The sequence below is a fragment of the Tauraco erythrolophus genome, chromosome Z (assembly GCF_009769465.1).
Source record: "Tauraco erythrolophus isolate bTauEry1 chromosome Z, bTauEry1.pri, whole genome shotgun sequence".
Classification (NCBI taxonomy): Eukaryota; Metazoa; Chordata; class Aves; order Musophagiformes; family Musophagidae; genus Tauraco; species Tauraco erythrolophus.
In genome coordinates, this window is record NC_141496.1 from 2,485,067 (window position 1) to 2,501,015 (window position 15,949).

General features: G+C 46.3%; 1 protein-coding gene across 2 annotated transcripts in view; it reads right to left on the reverse strand.

Moving 5' to 3' along the window:
* The window catches only part of ME2 (malic enzyme 2), a 35,619-nt gene extending 19,894 nt beyond the window's left edge, over positions 1-15,725 (reverse strand). The window contains exons 1-3 of one of the 2 annotated variants that reach the window (XM_086628806.1): positions 15,638-15,725; positions 7,348-7,475; positions 6,918-7,045 (exon numbers count right to left, since the gene is read on the reverse strand). In XM_086628806.1, the coding sequence (XP_086484932.1) occupies positions 6,918-7,025 (108 nt within the window). In that variant the 5' untranslated portion in view covers positions 7,026-7,045; positions 7,348-7,475; positions 15,638-15,725. The remainder of the gene's footprint in view (positions 1-6,917; positions 7,046-7,347; positions 7,476-15,637) is intronic. The other variant, XM_086628805.1, reaches the window with a different exon arrangement.
* Between the last annotated feature and the right edge of the window lie 224 nt (positions 15,726-15,949).

Genomic DNA, 15,949 nt, shown 5'->3' on the forward strand with positions numbered 1-15,949 from the left:
CCTCTGGTTTCCACTGGCATTAAATGCCTAAATATGATTTGGGCTTAAGTCACAGGGATCACCTTTCGGTTTCCTTTGACCCGCAATGCTAGGTGTCCTTTCTCTGAGCGTTATCCGTTGACTTTCACTTAGATTAGTTTCCTTAATCCTCTTTACAGCTCAGAAAAAGCACATGTGCTTTCCAAGACAGTAGAGGCAAAGCAGGGAGTCCATCTTGGAGAAAAGCCATCACACTTCAAAGTACACAAATGAATTAATACACATGGAGAAATATACTGCAACAAAACTAAGCTACTGCCGTGGAGGGGAAAAAGAAAAGGCAAATAAAACAAAGCGTTGATAGTTTTTTAGTTAAGACCAGCCCACATTGAATCACCATGTACTGTGCCTTTAATCCACAAACCATCCGGCAGTGGAACCTCACTTTAGCCCTAACAGCTGGGCTCTAACACATAAAGTGCTATAAATATCAGCATATGAAAATTCTAATTGCCTGCTTTGCATGAAGGTGGACAGGAGACCTGAACCCTGCAAGCATGATTTTTATAGCACCAGTGAGTAAGTAATACTGAGAGGTTTCTAAGCAGAGAAGTACTGACAGTGACAATTTTTAACCCCACCTGCACAGTCTTGCAGGCATATATATAACAGGGGATCCTTTTACCCGATACCGTAAATACGTCCAAGTGTTCTGAAAATCTGTACATTTTGTAACAAATAACCCATCTGAAGCCCCTGATAAAGATGTAAATGCAGAATATATCCAATCATGTCACTGTTTGGAAAACGAGAGTCAGCCTAGTTCACAGGGAAGATTTAATCAAACGGTTTTCATGTCACTTCTAATCGTTACACCGTATTCAGCAGTATATGGTAGGCTTCGAAGTAGCATTGTGAACATTTTCAAAATAAAGTAGATTGTGCACTGGGTTGTGGGCTGCTTCTCTTAACTCTGATTCCTTTCGCTAAATCACAAAGTTCGTTATTGCACAACACGTCTCCACTGCAAATTAATAAAGTTCACTCATACGAATCAAAGCTGTACTTGCTTTCTCAACCATAGATTCAAAGTTCCTCTGTGTTTATGAGAGCAGTGTAGAATACGGAAATCTCCTTTGATTTATTTCCTCCTTCATTTTTTACACTCAATTTCATATCTTTATTCTTCCAAAACCAGCACAGTATATACACTGGAGGGTACGGCTGACACAGCACAGCCATCTATCTACTTGCTGCTCAACTGTGAAATGACCCAGACCTTCCCCAGCTTATTAAGCCTTTGAAGACCCTGGTCTCTCTGCAGGCAAAGATGCCACCGGTTCTTGTACCACCTCAGAAACAGAAAGCCCTTACACACCAGCAAAGGAAGTCATCCACCCTCTCCAGGGTTGGTTTCCAACCACCAACGGTTGTGGTGAAGCTGTACATTGCAAATCATGAACATGATGACTGAAATGGTTCATCTACCTCATAGAGCACCACTGAACACCTCAGAGACATTTCATTAAACTGTTATTTTTCTAATTGAACAGATGCCATTGCTTTTGTTCTCCTTTAATGGCATTAATCTTACAATAAAAAATAAAAAAAAAAAAAACGAAACAAATTTCGAAACCAAGACAGCTTCTTTCCTTTCCCCACGCTCCACGCCAGCAGCTCGTGATTCTTGAGGAGGATAGCTGATCTAAGTCAAATGAGGTGCAATACTACCTACCACCTTTGGCAATTACAGCACCTTCTCAGACAGATGATAAAAGCTGGTTACAGATTAAACAGTTCCACCTTTCCATGTTTAATTCCCTTTAAAAACACACAGATCCCAAGGAAGCTGATAAAAGCTGCAGATGCATGGCCACGCAACCTCCATCCAACAATCCCTCCATCTGCAAACCAGCTGGGCAGGACACAAAACTTGTGGTGGGACTTTTGGGCTGGGTGTGCACATGCGTGAGGAAACTAGCAGCTTCTCTTCAGTTTCGTGCCTTCTAGGATTTTTCTCTGACTGATGAGAAACTGCTGGCAGTATTTCAAGCACTGCATTTCTTAGAGACATGACAATTAGCATGTGCAGTGCATCTCCACATCCTGTTTATCCTGGTTTCCCCAGGAAGGCAGACGGGCATTCGTCTTCTACACCCTGGCTCGTCAACCCAACTGACACAATCTAAAAAGTATGAAAATAAAAGAAAGCAACGTGTCAGAAAACAGCGTGCTGAGAAAGGGCAGTGAAAGGGGAAGGAAGCATCTGCTTTTAGATCTTCAAGTTCATGCAAACTTTCTTCACGTTTTCTTGTCCTATCCTATTTATTTTGAACAATTAGCTTTAACTTTGACTTGTTTTTTTTTGTTTGTTTGGTTGTTTTTTATTCTGAATTGGAAACACACTGTTTGCTTTTGCCAGAAGTCAGAGAGATCACACACATCTTTAGTAAAAGAACTGGTTCTTTAAACAAAGGTAATCTATCAGAGTTTCTGGAAGTATTTAGTGAGGCATAGATGAAACTAAATTGGGCTGAAGAACTGGGGAATGAATACAGACAGAACTGTGAATAATGGTCACGCTAAATACAACATATGAGAAGATGACCACCCGTAGGGAAGATACATACTGGGACAGTTTCTCAGGAACTGGTCTGGGGTTAAACTGTCACTTGTGAGGCCACCAGTGAATTCTTTTTTAAAATTTATCCCGTATTCCCACGCACGTCGCCCAAGTATATACAAACAAAGAAATATGTGTGCATACATATGTGTAACGCAATGTCCTAAAGATATTAGCTGAAGCTAAAGATTTGGGAGGCATTGTCAGTACAGGAGAACGACACTGAGGAATGAAATAACCAAACAATATTGAGGAATAGAGTGACAGAAAAAAGGGTAGTGGAATCCAACTGTACAAAACAGAATCATGCACTTTGAGAGTAACAAGAAGAATTGATGTCACAAGGTAGAAAAATCACCAACTAAAATACAGAAAGTGTCACAAGTTATTCAGAGTCACAAATTTGCTGCCAGCACACAGAAAGCAAACATATGGATAATGTTACAGGTCACGTATTTCCAGTGAAGATAAAGACATACCGATGCCACTCTACATGGCAGAATGGACATCACCAAGGTCAGGGATCATCTACTCATGCATCATCAGTTCTGTGCTGGAGGAAGAAATTCCAGCCCTTCAGCGAGAATCCGAAGCATTATCACAACATAAATAACAATTTAATTGCCAGTACTAAACAAATGAGATCGTCCTAACAGTGTTATGAGTGCCCAGCAAGCTTAAAACACTGCCTTGGCACAGCAGGGATCTCCAGCAGAACAAAAGGTCCTGAAGGCAATTAACTGTAATTTGAATCCTTGCCACAGAGCAGAAACAAAACATCATGGAAGATCACAAATACACACGCATGCCAACGGTGTCAGCAAAGCAGTTACAATACGTTCCGCAATTGTCTGGCTGCAAAGGCATTACTGATACAGCCCATGACCTTTCCTGAGCTGCCCTGACAAGAAACAGTTGAAAGCTGGCCTTCAAACATAGAAACCTGAACCAGTTGATGTAGGTGTAACGTGTATCTGCAAAAGAAAGGTAAGGATGGGAAAGAAAATTAAAAAAAACCCAACAAACAGCAAGAGAAAAGCGTACTCCAATCACAAAGAACACGAGCAGATTAACTTGCACGGGGGGAAGGGGTGGTTTTCTGTTAGTGATGCTGCCATCTTGCAGCTCTCATTTCAGGGCCCACGGATACTAACGGAGACTGAACGTTCCGCACAGTTGATAAAGACTGTAAAAACTAAGCATAAGCAACTAGAACACTACTCATAAAAGGACAATCTCAACAAGCTGCCAGCAAGAGATAACGCCCTTTATCGGTGCCTGTATGCGTATGACATATATATATGCACATGGGGCACTGTAGGCAAGAAAAGTGCAAAGGGTAAAGTACTTTTCATATTTAGTCAATCATTTATTTCTCTGCTGAATTTCCAAAATACATTTCTATACAGATACTGCATCCAATATCCAGCAGCAACACTTAACTAGCCTACGGATCCATTCACACAGGTGTCAGCCTTAATGACAGACTGATACAACAGAGCTGAACAAACACCCAAAGTTTTTTTCCTCTCTCAAGTATCATTTCTTGGAGACATTAAAAAACGAAAAAATCAACTGCTATTAATAAGCAGCTCTCTGCTCCTCCCTCCTCTTCAAAAAAAAACCCCACTAAAAATAATGCATTGTGCTCAGTCCACCAGAGAATTCCAGGCTTAAAAAAAAATCAAAATTTAGAAAGATACTACCAGTAGAAAAACAGTAAGAAATGACCTATTGTTTTCATTTCTGAATACTGTTGCATAATCAGCACTTGGAAGAGCTTACAAGGCTTAAAATAATTTGCACAGGCACGTCAAAGTGTTTACAGCTCAGAAAAGTCTCGACATAATCTGATCCTGACAAATCCCACCCATCTACTCTTTTTTCCCTCCCCGACATGGAAAGCCCGATTTTACTTTTGCAGTCAGTCAGTCTCTTAACTTCTACAGTTCCCTCTCTCTAAACGCAACCTGCATTCACGCAGTACCAAGCACCTTGCACAATACTACAATGCACAGGAAACAGTAAGAAACGTGACTGCAGGTCTATGTTCCGTCTTCTTCCTTTCTTTTCAGGACAGTTAGAAGTCACACTTGCCAAAGACATTCTGGAGCAATTCTCCCTGTAGCTACAGGCAGAGCACAAGGACATGCTGCTTGCAGTTCGTAGCTTGATATACTCCCCAGATATTTGGAGCCCACTGGCCAACCCCTAATTCGGACAAAAAGAGGACAAAGAAAAGAAAATAACTAAAAAAAATAATTAAAAAAAAAAGCTTTTGCCGTGCAGAGGAAAGAGTTAGCCTAGCCCTTCTGCTAAAAGAAAGGCTCAGGGTTACGTGTCTGGCTTGCCAGCCAGCCAATTTACAGCAGCACATGCTTCTCTGTGTCTACGCAGTCGTAGGGGACACGGGACGGAGCTAAGAATACAGAGGGAGAAGAAGTCAGGGTCATGGACAGAAAAGGAAGGGAAGGAAATTTACAGTGAAGGGGAAATACAAGGCATTACAGGAGGGGAAAAAATAAAATCAGACAAGGGGGAAGAGGAGAAAAGCTGGACGTTAAAAACATAGGACAAATCTATGCACGTCCAGCTTCCACTGCTCCATTGCTCATTGAATCATAGATTCATAGAATCATAGAATGGTTTGGGTTGGAAGGGACCTCAAAGATCACCCAGTTCCAACTCCCCTGCCATGGGCAGAGACACCCTCCACTACACCAGGTTGCTCAAAGCCTCATCCAACCTGGACGTGAACACTTCCAGGGATGGGGCAGCCACAGCTTCTCTGGGCAACCTGTCCCGGTACCTCATCACCCTCAGAATGAAAAAATTCTTCCTTAGATCTGGTCTAAATTTCCCCCCTTTCAGTTTAAATCCATTGCCCCTTGTCCTGTCACTACACACCCTTGCCCAAAGCCCCTCTCCAGCTTTCCTGTAGGCCCTTTAGGTACTGGAATCATAGAATCATAGAATGGTTTGGGTTGGAAGGGACCTCAAAGATCATCTAGTTCCAACCCCCCTGCCATGGGCAGGGACACCCTCCACTACACCAGGTTGCCCAAAGCCTCATCCAACCTGGCCTTGAACACTGCCAGGGATGGGGCAGCCACAACTTCTCTGGGCAACCTGTTCCACCGCCTCACCACTCTCAGAGTGAAAAATTTCTTTCTTATATCCAACCTAAATCTCCCCTCTTTCAGTTTAAATCCATTGCCCCTTGTCCTATCACTACACGCCCTTGTAAAAAGCCCCTCTCCAGCTTTCCTGTAGGCCCCCTTTAGGTACTGGAAGTCTGCTGGAAGGTCTCCCCAGAGCCTTCTCTTCTCCAGGCTCAACAGCCCCAACTCTCTCAGCCTGTCTTCATAGCAGAGGTGCTCCAGCCCTCGGATCATCTTCGTGGCCTCCTCCGGACCCGCTCCAGCAGTTCCATGTCCTTCTTGTGTTGGGGGCCCCAGAGCTGAATGCAGTATTCCAGATGGGGTCTCAATATTTCTCATGAAATATCCTGTCAGAGGCAGCTGGATTTGTCACCTCTCTCAGACACTTTAGACATCTTGGATCAGCTACCAAAAGCCCTCATCTAATTTCTTACTAGTTTTAGTTTACACATTAACTGTTTCAATATTCCTGAAGGCTACCATGACTCTGCAAAAAAAAAGAGATTGAGGATGGGGAGGCGGAAAACAGGGACGCAATAGGAAAATTTTTGTGGAGGGGAAAAAAGCAAGCTACTTTCTTAGCACAAGTTCCTCCCAATGCATGGAATTAAAGTAACGTCTCTACCTCCCAGCTAGCCCCATCCAAGGCTTATTTTTAGATGCTCTGTCCGACTCTGCACACGGATGTTTCTTACTGATATGGCTCGGTCCCAATCCATGGTCTGGTAGGAAAAAGCCAGGGCTAGGACAGAGAGGCTAACCCTTTTCTATCACTAGCAAGACTGAACTCAAGAATTAACTTTTGCCAACTACGAGATAAGGCTCTTCAGCTGCTAAAGCTTTACCCAATTCAACCAGCGCAAAAACTAAGCCGGTAAATAGGAAGAACGAGCGACCCCGCATTTGGCACAAGGAAGCAGCAGTATTGATTGCGCAAACCGCAGCAGGCTGACGGAAGGAGGTCTTTATCAGAAGTCCTTGTACTCTAGGTATCCCTGTAGTAAACTCGAAATGATCACCGATTCCCCCATCTTCCGTACTCGTTTTTGGCTGTGGCCCAGTACACCTCCTGCAAGCGGTTTATCCCCAGAACAAGGTGCACCGGGCGATTTACCAGATGAAGATAAGATATTTGACAATCACACACTACCAACCTTGTTTGTTCGTGGGTTTAGCATCAGTGGCTTGCCTTTTTCTTTCGTGTGCGCACGGCGACACGCCATCGCACAGGGAGCGGCCGCTACTCTTAGTCGGGACAACATTTTTCTTTTTTATACCGTACCTGCCAAAAAGGAAAAGAAAATAATTCAGACACAGAGGCAGTGGGACTAACATTCACCTTTGCAGGCCATCTGTTGTAAAAGAAATAGGTACATGCTAAGTAAGAGTCTTTTCTCAAATAGCATAATAACAACCCAAAATTGCCTTGTGGCAGCCAGGAAGAAGAAAAAGCAGGAAGGCTCTACAGCGAGAGTGCATGAATGAGTGCAGAGAGCACACAGGGACACTGGCCAGCATTCCCTAGGTATTGTCTCACAGCTGCACTGTAAACCCAGAGCAAAACTGCCACCAGCAAATATTAACCTTCCGTGGTGAGCCGTGCAACTGGCACCAGAGCAAATACCATGGAGCACGTAATGGCTTGGGCTAGTGCAGCAAGAAGATTTCAGCAGAGTTTCTCCAACAGCTTCCTCACAATGAAATCTTGTGGCCTGGACAACAGAAAGGAAAGAAACTATGTCTGTTAGCATATTAAAACTAGATTAGAACAAAACGTAGAACTAAAATGGTAAAAGATTCAATGAAGTCTGGATTCCATCCTTAGATTTTTTAAATTTTAAACTTATAAAAAAAGGTTATTTTCAGAGAGGATATATGCTTTCAACAAAGGAAATGTTTCCCTAACAAAAACAAAAATTTGCTAGTACCACTCAACAGCTTAGTTCTTAATCTCACCAGGCCACAACCACTTATTTGGTTAACCCATTCTATTCAACTACTAATAAACCCATTTTATTCAACTACTAATTGCAAGCTCTTTGGAGCAGAAATTATCATTTATTACATGCTTTGATAAGGCAGTACCACCAGGGAATGTGTAGTGGCCTCATCTCTAAACATTATTTCACCAACACGGACAGACAACAGCAACTGCAGCAAGACAATGGGATACCATCCAGAGGGACCTTGACAGGCTGGAGAGGTGGGCCTGTGAGAACCTCATGAAGTTCAACAAGGCCAACTGCAAGGGCCTGCACATGGGTCGGGGCAATCCCAAGCACAAGGAGAGGCTGGGCGGAGAATGGATTGAGAGCAGCCCTGAGGAGAAGGACTTGGGGGTGGTGGTGGATGAGAAGCCCAACATGAGCCGGCACCGTGTGCTGGCAGCCCAGAAAGCCAACCGTGTCCTGGGCTGCATCCAAAGCAGCGTGGGCAGCAGGGCGAGGGAGGGGATTCTGCCCCTCTGCTCTGCTCTCCTGAGATCCCCCTGCAGTGCTGCGTTCAGCTCTGGGGTCCCCAACACAAGAAGGACATGGAACTGCTGGAGCAGGTCCAGAGGAGGCCACGAAGATGATCCGAGGGCTGGAGCACCTCTGCTATGGAGACAGGCTGGGAGAGTTGGGGCTGTTCAGCCTGGAGAAGAGAAGGCTCCGGGGTGGTCTTATTGCAGCTTTCCAGTACCTAAAGGGGGCCTACAGGAAAGCTGGAGAGGAGCTTTGGACAAGGGCGTGTAGTGACAGGACAAGGGGCAATGGATTTAAACTGAAAGAGGGGAGATTTAGATTAGATCTAAGGAAGAAATTTTTCACTCTGATGGTGGTGAGGCAGTGGAACAGGCTGCCCAGAGAAGCTGTGGCTGCCCCATCCCTGGAAGTGTTCACGGCCAGGTTGGATGAGGCTTTGAGCAACCTGGTGTAGTGGAGGGTGTCCCTGCCCATGGCAGGGGGGTTGGAACTGGACGATCTTTGAGGTCCCTTCCAACCCAAACCGTTCTGTGATTCTAAGACCTTACGCAGCACCAAGGTCTCTATGAAGACACATTAAGATGGCAGGGCTGAAAGCACAGACACACACAGCTCAGATGCAGTATCGTGCAGAATCTTTGCATGAGGAGAGTGAAAAAATAGATGCCTTTAGCAACAGGCCTATACAATCAGTGGAGGAAGGCAGTGTTCCGGGACTGGCACAGCAGGGAGCCCCTCTCCATTTCAGCTGGCGTGGGTGGGGGTCCCCTGCCGCCGGTGCTCCATCGTCCCCTGGCCCAGCTGTATGTTCACATTGCAAGGACAGTGAAGCAGGTATGAGACATTTTTAAGGAACAGCACAATGCATGGTTCGGATTATTAATTTATTCCAGATGGAAGCCTAAATTAGATTAAGGAACAAAACTTCATTATCATAAAAACAGCCTGAATACTTTAGAAGACCTTTCTATAATCAAATTTACACATAATCAGCTTTTAGGATGGCAGGCTGATCTTACAAGTTACAATCTTGAGGATTTTCTTCAAAAGAAGTATTGAAATAACATGCAAACATCTAATATTTTTCATCGTCCGTCATACCCGAGTTTCTCTTCTACCCATTACAAAGTGTAGAAGAAAGCAGCACTGACATTCAGCAGGATCCATCCCTTTCTCACATCCTTTGTTTGTTTGTTTAGGCCTTGCAATTGAAAAAGCTCCACTCGAACCCCACGTGTTCAGTTGTTTCGTGGTAAAAACCATAAATTTAATGTGTGGAGACAGAACGGATGGAAGCCTTGCCAGCACTACAAACAAATGTTGCTTTTAACATGATAATTCCTCCCCAAACCAGCTAGCGGTGGACTAAGTACAGCTGGTACGCCAGCACTCAGGGCAGCTGAAAATCAGGATCAGATCAGCAAAAATTAAATGTGTGCTGCAAAACAACCAGCCTTTAGGAATGGCAAATTCGGTTTGAACTGGTTTCAACTCTGATTGCTCATTTACCATCGCCACACATCTGCAGGCCCATCTCCTCCTGCACGTGAGGATGAAAACCGGCGGTGATGACAGCGTCCCAGCAAACCCCAGCCCACATCCCATCACTCTGGAGTTAAGGCGGCTCCAGTCTGCCATGAGCAAACACCTTAAACAAGGAACTGAAAACTAGGTTGAACACTACACGTTCTCTGCTCTAATTAAATTGAATTTACTTCACGGCAATTATTAAGCATCGAAGAACCAAACAAGATTGTGGCCCAGATTTCTCCAAACTTGACCAATTAACCTTCTAATCAACAAGAGAGACAGAGACTTTTCAGAAGTGTGATTTGAATCCTACAAATCTTACTTTCTTCTCTCCTCTGAGAGAGAGGAGACTTGCTCCTCTCCTCCAAGGTGCCCTAAAGGCACCTAAAATTACTCTCTTGGTGGAGGCATCTCAGGTGCATACAGCAAGTGGGTGAATCAGCCTTCACATTCCATTCGTCCCTCTGTTTAGATCCAACAGATAGGATTCCAGTTAATTTATATCCAGCACAAAACCTGACTGGTTCCTCAGTCCTGAGCTCTCCCTCCCCTGCTCTTCCAATTGTTTCCTATTTCTCTTTCATCTCCCATCTTGTGCATCTCTAACTCCTTTTGCCACAGACTTTTAAACCCATTTTAGCAAGAATCTGCCTCCAGGACTCAACGTAACTTACCCTGAAACCACAACGCAAGCATTCTTCCCCATCCTCTGTCCCTTCTCCCCTGTGGGACTGTCAAGAGCTCTGTGCTTTGATTGTGTGGCTGTGATGCTCCATGATTCACCTACTCTCTCCTCCTGGCTCTGCTGGCCACCAACCTGGCAAGAACAAGCCACCCATCTGCCTAGGTCATTCTGCTTTGTAAGTCCTAATTCCTCCTCAAGAGCACGTAGAATCACAGAACGGTTTGGGTTGGAAGGGACTTCAAAGATCATCCAGTTCCAACCCCCCTGCCATGGGCAGGGACACCCTCCACTACACCAGGTTGCTCAAAGCCTCATCCAACCTGGCCTTGAACACTTCCAGGGATGGGGGAGCCACAGCTTGTCTGGGCAACCTGTGCCAGTGCCTCACCACCCTCACAGTGAAAAATTTCTTCCTTAGATCTAATCTAAATCTCCCCTCTTTCAGTTTAAAGCCATTGCCCCTTGTCCTGTCACTACACGCCCTTGTCCAAAGTGCCTCTCCAGCTTTCTTGTACTGGAAAGGCTGCCAGAAGGTCCTTCTTAGGACAATCCAGGAACGCTTCCAATTAAAAACTAAGGCCATCCATACATGCTCCCAGTGGTTTAACGCTTTTTAAAACAGTACTCCCAGGCTGACACTGCTCACCCCCAGCCAAGGCTCACAGGATGGCATGAGCCAGATGCAGCACTGGGGTAGCCATAAAAATGGCTACACACACCAGGAGCTTGGGATTACAGCTAACAGCCTCTCAGATGAAAGACACCACCAGACAATAAAAATACTTCAGAGGCAGCGCGGTCCGACTGACAGCAAATAAACTGCCCTGGGCAGCACCACTTCTCTTCTGGCCTCATGGGAAAGGAAGAAGGGACATAAAGCCTCATCCCTGGTGGCTTCTACTTGCCAGCCCTGTTTCTGGGAAGCAACTGGGGACAAGCTGCAAGGACAGATCTGCAAGAAAGGTCCCCAAACCAATACCTGGTGCTAAGGACACAAAAAGGTTGGTTTGTCCTGCTTTATGGGAAAGTTTTTAAACAGTTATGATGGGTTTTGTAGAAGAGGTATCTAAAGAGAGGTCAGGCATGAGGTGGTGGTACATCAACCATACGAAGGAGAGATGATTTTGACAGTCAAAGGGAGAAGGATGTCAACTGAGGGAAAGACGGGGGGCTGCAATGATGTGAAGACAGATACAGAGAGGACTGAGGTTGTGCAAGATCCTGTGAGGAGGAATTAGGAAGAAAGCTGAGGAATTGAAAGAGGAATAAAATCCCTGCTAAAACATGTGTCAGCACAACCAGAACAAGGATTTCTTTCCCTCTTTCAGTACTTGACAATGGTAAGGACTAAACAGGACTGTGGTGCACCACTAGACTTAATCCAATATAACTGGCAATTTTTGACTTATTACCATATACATGCCGTGTCACAATTTCAGAGAATTAAATTCTCCAGCATACCCAGATGACAGCTCTCTCCAGTGCCTTATCAGGAGGCATCTGGCCAGGTCAAACTAATTACCAATCCTGCGCAAGTGCCCTTATCTAGGAGCAAATGTTTTGCTGCTGCAATTATGGATTTGTTAAACTGCAAAAGCTACTTCTAAGGGAAAGGTTCATCATACTTTTAAAAGGTACAATTACATTGCTCAGAGAGTCAGGAAGCTCAGTACCAATTAAAGTAAGGTCAGCTCCAACCACCGCACAGGCTGGACGACTGGTGGGTTATACCTTAGTGCTAAACAGTATCTCTCAGCGGCCAGCAAATTAGGCTTGATGACTTTGCAGTCTTCCTTCAGCTTGAAGTATGGCTAGACATAAATATACTTCAAGTATTCCTGAAATCCTGCATAAATGAACAGTTCCAGTCTTTCCTTCACGTACAGAAATTACCAAGCCCTAACAGAAACTTGTTTTTGATAACACAAGCCGGAATTATTAATTGAAGACCACACAGGGCTTAGTTTCCAGTCTTTCTGGCTTCAATTGGTGGTGTTTTTTTAAGCACCACTGCTCTAGAGACCAAAAACATTTTCTCATATACACTCACAGCAATCTATCCGGAGAGTCTGCACTATCCTGAGTCTGGTGTGGATGCACCATCGCACTCTATTTTTTTTTTTTTTAAATAAACAAGCAAGCCTTGCCTACCCAAGCGTGACACAAACCAGGCACACACTAGCTGGCTTCATCACTTCAGTAATGATAAAGCAGTCTAAAATTATCACATTAGGCCAAGTACCAACTATAAATGTGTCTCCCAATGAGACTTTTCCTTAAAGAAAGTGAGCTTTCCCTGCACCTGCCACCCTGCAGCACTGCAGCGGGCGCTCTGCAGAGCAAGGGGAAAGGGGGGCACTTCCATTTTACAAGGGGAGCACCCCAGTGCCTACATGTGTGGAGGAAGGAGCAGGGAGACGAGGCTGGGCGACACAGTTCTACACAGCAGCTCAGCACCTCTGACTCTCCCGAGCTGACTGGCCACTGTTGGAGGAAGTTAGCAGAAAATGGTGGTAATAATATGTCAGGTTCCTTCCTGCAAAGTCCTGAGCCATCATGTTAAGTTACATTTCTAAGGTACCTTGAGATCTGCAGATTAAAAGGAACAACCATACAGGGAGGTGTCACGAATAAAATGTTTGGCAGTGGTTAAGTGGGTCATTTTGAAAGCAGATCTTTAACATATTGAAACTACTCTTCTTCCCTCTTATCCTGAGGCAACCAGCTCAACAAGGAGAAAAGTTAGAGGTCAGCTACTTAACTAGAGTAAGTAAGTTCACAACTTGAGGCTTGAAACATTCAGCAAATAAAGCACGCTTAGGTGAGTTCAAGTGAGAATAATTTCAGAACGCTTTTGTAAAAAGAGCCTATGTTCTCTGAATTATTTTAACTTAGAATATTAGCACAACTAGAAAACAGTACTAAATGGTTTGGTGTTGGAGTCTTGGTTCATAAAAGCTCTTACCACACAAAATCAGAGGGCTATTTTTTTATATGTTAATGGATCTGGCTTAAATATTTTTCCTAAGCATCAGGAAGTCCATTATCTTGTACTGCAGAAACCATAGCAGCAGTATTTTTGGCCTACTCTGAAAAGATGTATTCACATTCTCGGTTTCATTCCATTTGTCTTACTGGGAGGGCTACTGGTGGTGAAGTTAAGCACATCTACGTATGCAGGACAAAGGCTTTATCCTGCAGAATCCTCAGAAAGATTGCAGAAGTAAACAGAAAGCCACTGTTGCTTTATTCTGGAGAACTGGTACATAGCTGTATTAGACCTGTTTTCTTCACTTTAAAAAAAATGGATTTTTGAGATATAACTTGAGAGAGAAACAAGGATGTTCTCAACAACTGCTGCACACTTACAAAACGGAATTCTTCCCGGGAGAGTAACTAAGCAACAAACACAGAGAAACCAAGCTGCTGGCTAATTCAGAATTACCTTTAGCAGAGATCACGCAGAGTATAAGCCTGTCGAGCACTTATAAACCTTGTTGTGCGCTAAAGCTTGTACTTCTAAAAAAAAATCCCTGCTTAAATCACAGAAAGAATCTGAAAAAACTATCCGTACACTATCTACACACAAAAACTATCCATAACAACTAGTTACCAGCCCAAGTAACAGCGAAGTGCTCCTCCTGTTGCAACACAGGTGCTGCCAACAGTAGTAAAGATGAACATTCAATTAGTACTCGCTCAAGTATGGTACACTCCCACGCATTTTGACAGCTTTTTCCTTAGTTTACAGAAGAAAAAGCTTCAGATCTTGTTTGCGCTCACGCTGCTGACTCATAACGCTACCGCACAGGATCATCAGAAGTTTCGTCCCGGGACTGTAACACACACTTTCTGTTAAAATACATGCTCAGGCTAAATTTCTACAGACCTGACCACGTCTAACTGATCCAACACCACGTTAGATGCTGCTGGCTGCACACACACACGGATTACTCACAGAGTTTCATATTCTGCCTAGCTCTTTGTATTACCCATGTGTTTACACACATCTATGCAAAATTTCTCCTTGCTGTTCACTACCAACTTCCTGGAATTAAGAACGTAAAGACACCAAACAATTAACAGCCTGCTTGGCTGCAAGATCGTCCTTTTTTATCGGCCCTCTATCAACACCATTGTATGTTTTTGGGTTTCTTCAAGCAGTTAGGAGATTTCTGCCGTGACGTAACACACTCGGTTGCTCAGAGACCAGAACTTATCTAGTACCGTTTAACGTCACGGCGCAGCGAGGCCGAGAGGGGCTCGGGACCTGCGACGGCGGCATTTCAAACAACTGCTTCTTTTAACAAATAGCCAAGAGGCAAAACCTAAGAACCGCAGAGAGTAGCCCTAAAAACACCGGGCAGCCTGGCGGTGCTTCCTCTTCCAACGCCGCACCAGCAGCTCTGCCACTTCCCAGCTTGCACTCTCCACCTTCTAGGGCCGCGCCGTGGAAGTTCACCGCAGGTGAATGGATGGATGGATGGATGGATGGAAGTCGGCATCCAACCGCCGACCAACGCTGAGGATCTGCCTGAATCTGGGGCGTGTGGGGGACCCTCCTCCCACGGCTTGGCCTGAGGAGCTGCCACCAGGGAGGGGGGGTGCTCTCGGTGGGTGGCAGCTGAATCCGCCCCCCGTTTTGGTAAACACGCACCCCCGCACGGCTCGGGCCGCACACGCCTCGTCTCCTCCGGAGAACAGCCGCCCTCGATGTCTTCCACCTGTCGCCCGGGCCGAGGTCAGCGGGCCGCGGCCCCCGCCGCCCCCAGCGGGGCTCCCCGCAGCAGGCCGAGCCTCGGGGCCGCCCCGCAAGCGGTGCGCCTTCAGCCGGCCCCAGGGGACCGGGCCGGGCCGAGGGGCACGGAGCTCCCTCCATCGCGCTCCCCGCGCCCGGGCGGGCCTCTTGCCCCCCCCTCACGGCCCCGGTGCCGCCCCGCTCCTGCCCCGGCTGCAGCTGGGCGGCACGGGCGGCCGGGGCACGAAGCGAACGCCCTCTTCTCACCCTGGCAACGCGCAGGCGGCGGGGCCGGGGGGGAGGTTTCCAAGGGGGGGGGGGAGGCACTGGACGAGGAAAGGCAGTAAGGGTCGAGGCTCCGGAGAAAACGCCCCGGAGATCGGGATCTGCAAAGAGGCGGGGGGGCCTTTCGTACCCCATCGCAATTGTATAAACGGTTACCAGAACGGGATCTACCTCCTGCTGCTGCCCGCTGAGCGATGCCGGCCGAGGACCTGTCTCTATTGTGCGACAGCAGCTGCCGTCCGCCGGAGCACCGCCCGCCTCGGAGCCCACCACTGACTGGGGCAAACAAGGCGGCACCGGGGAGGGACACCCCGGAGGGCGGGGTGTGCCCCGTGACTGACAGTCCGGCGCAGCCAATGAGAGGAAGGCTCTGTGCGGGCCGGCGGGCTGGCTCGGCCAATGAGCGTCGTTTCTCGCGCCGCCCCGCCCTGAGAGAGAGAGGGGAAAGCGGGGCGGGCGCGGCTGGGCGCGGCCTGTTATATG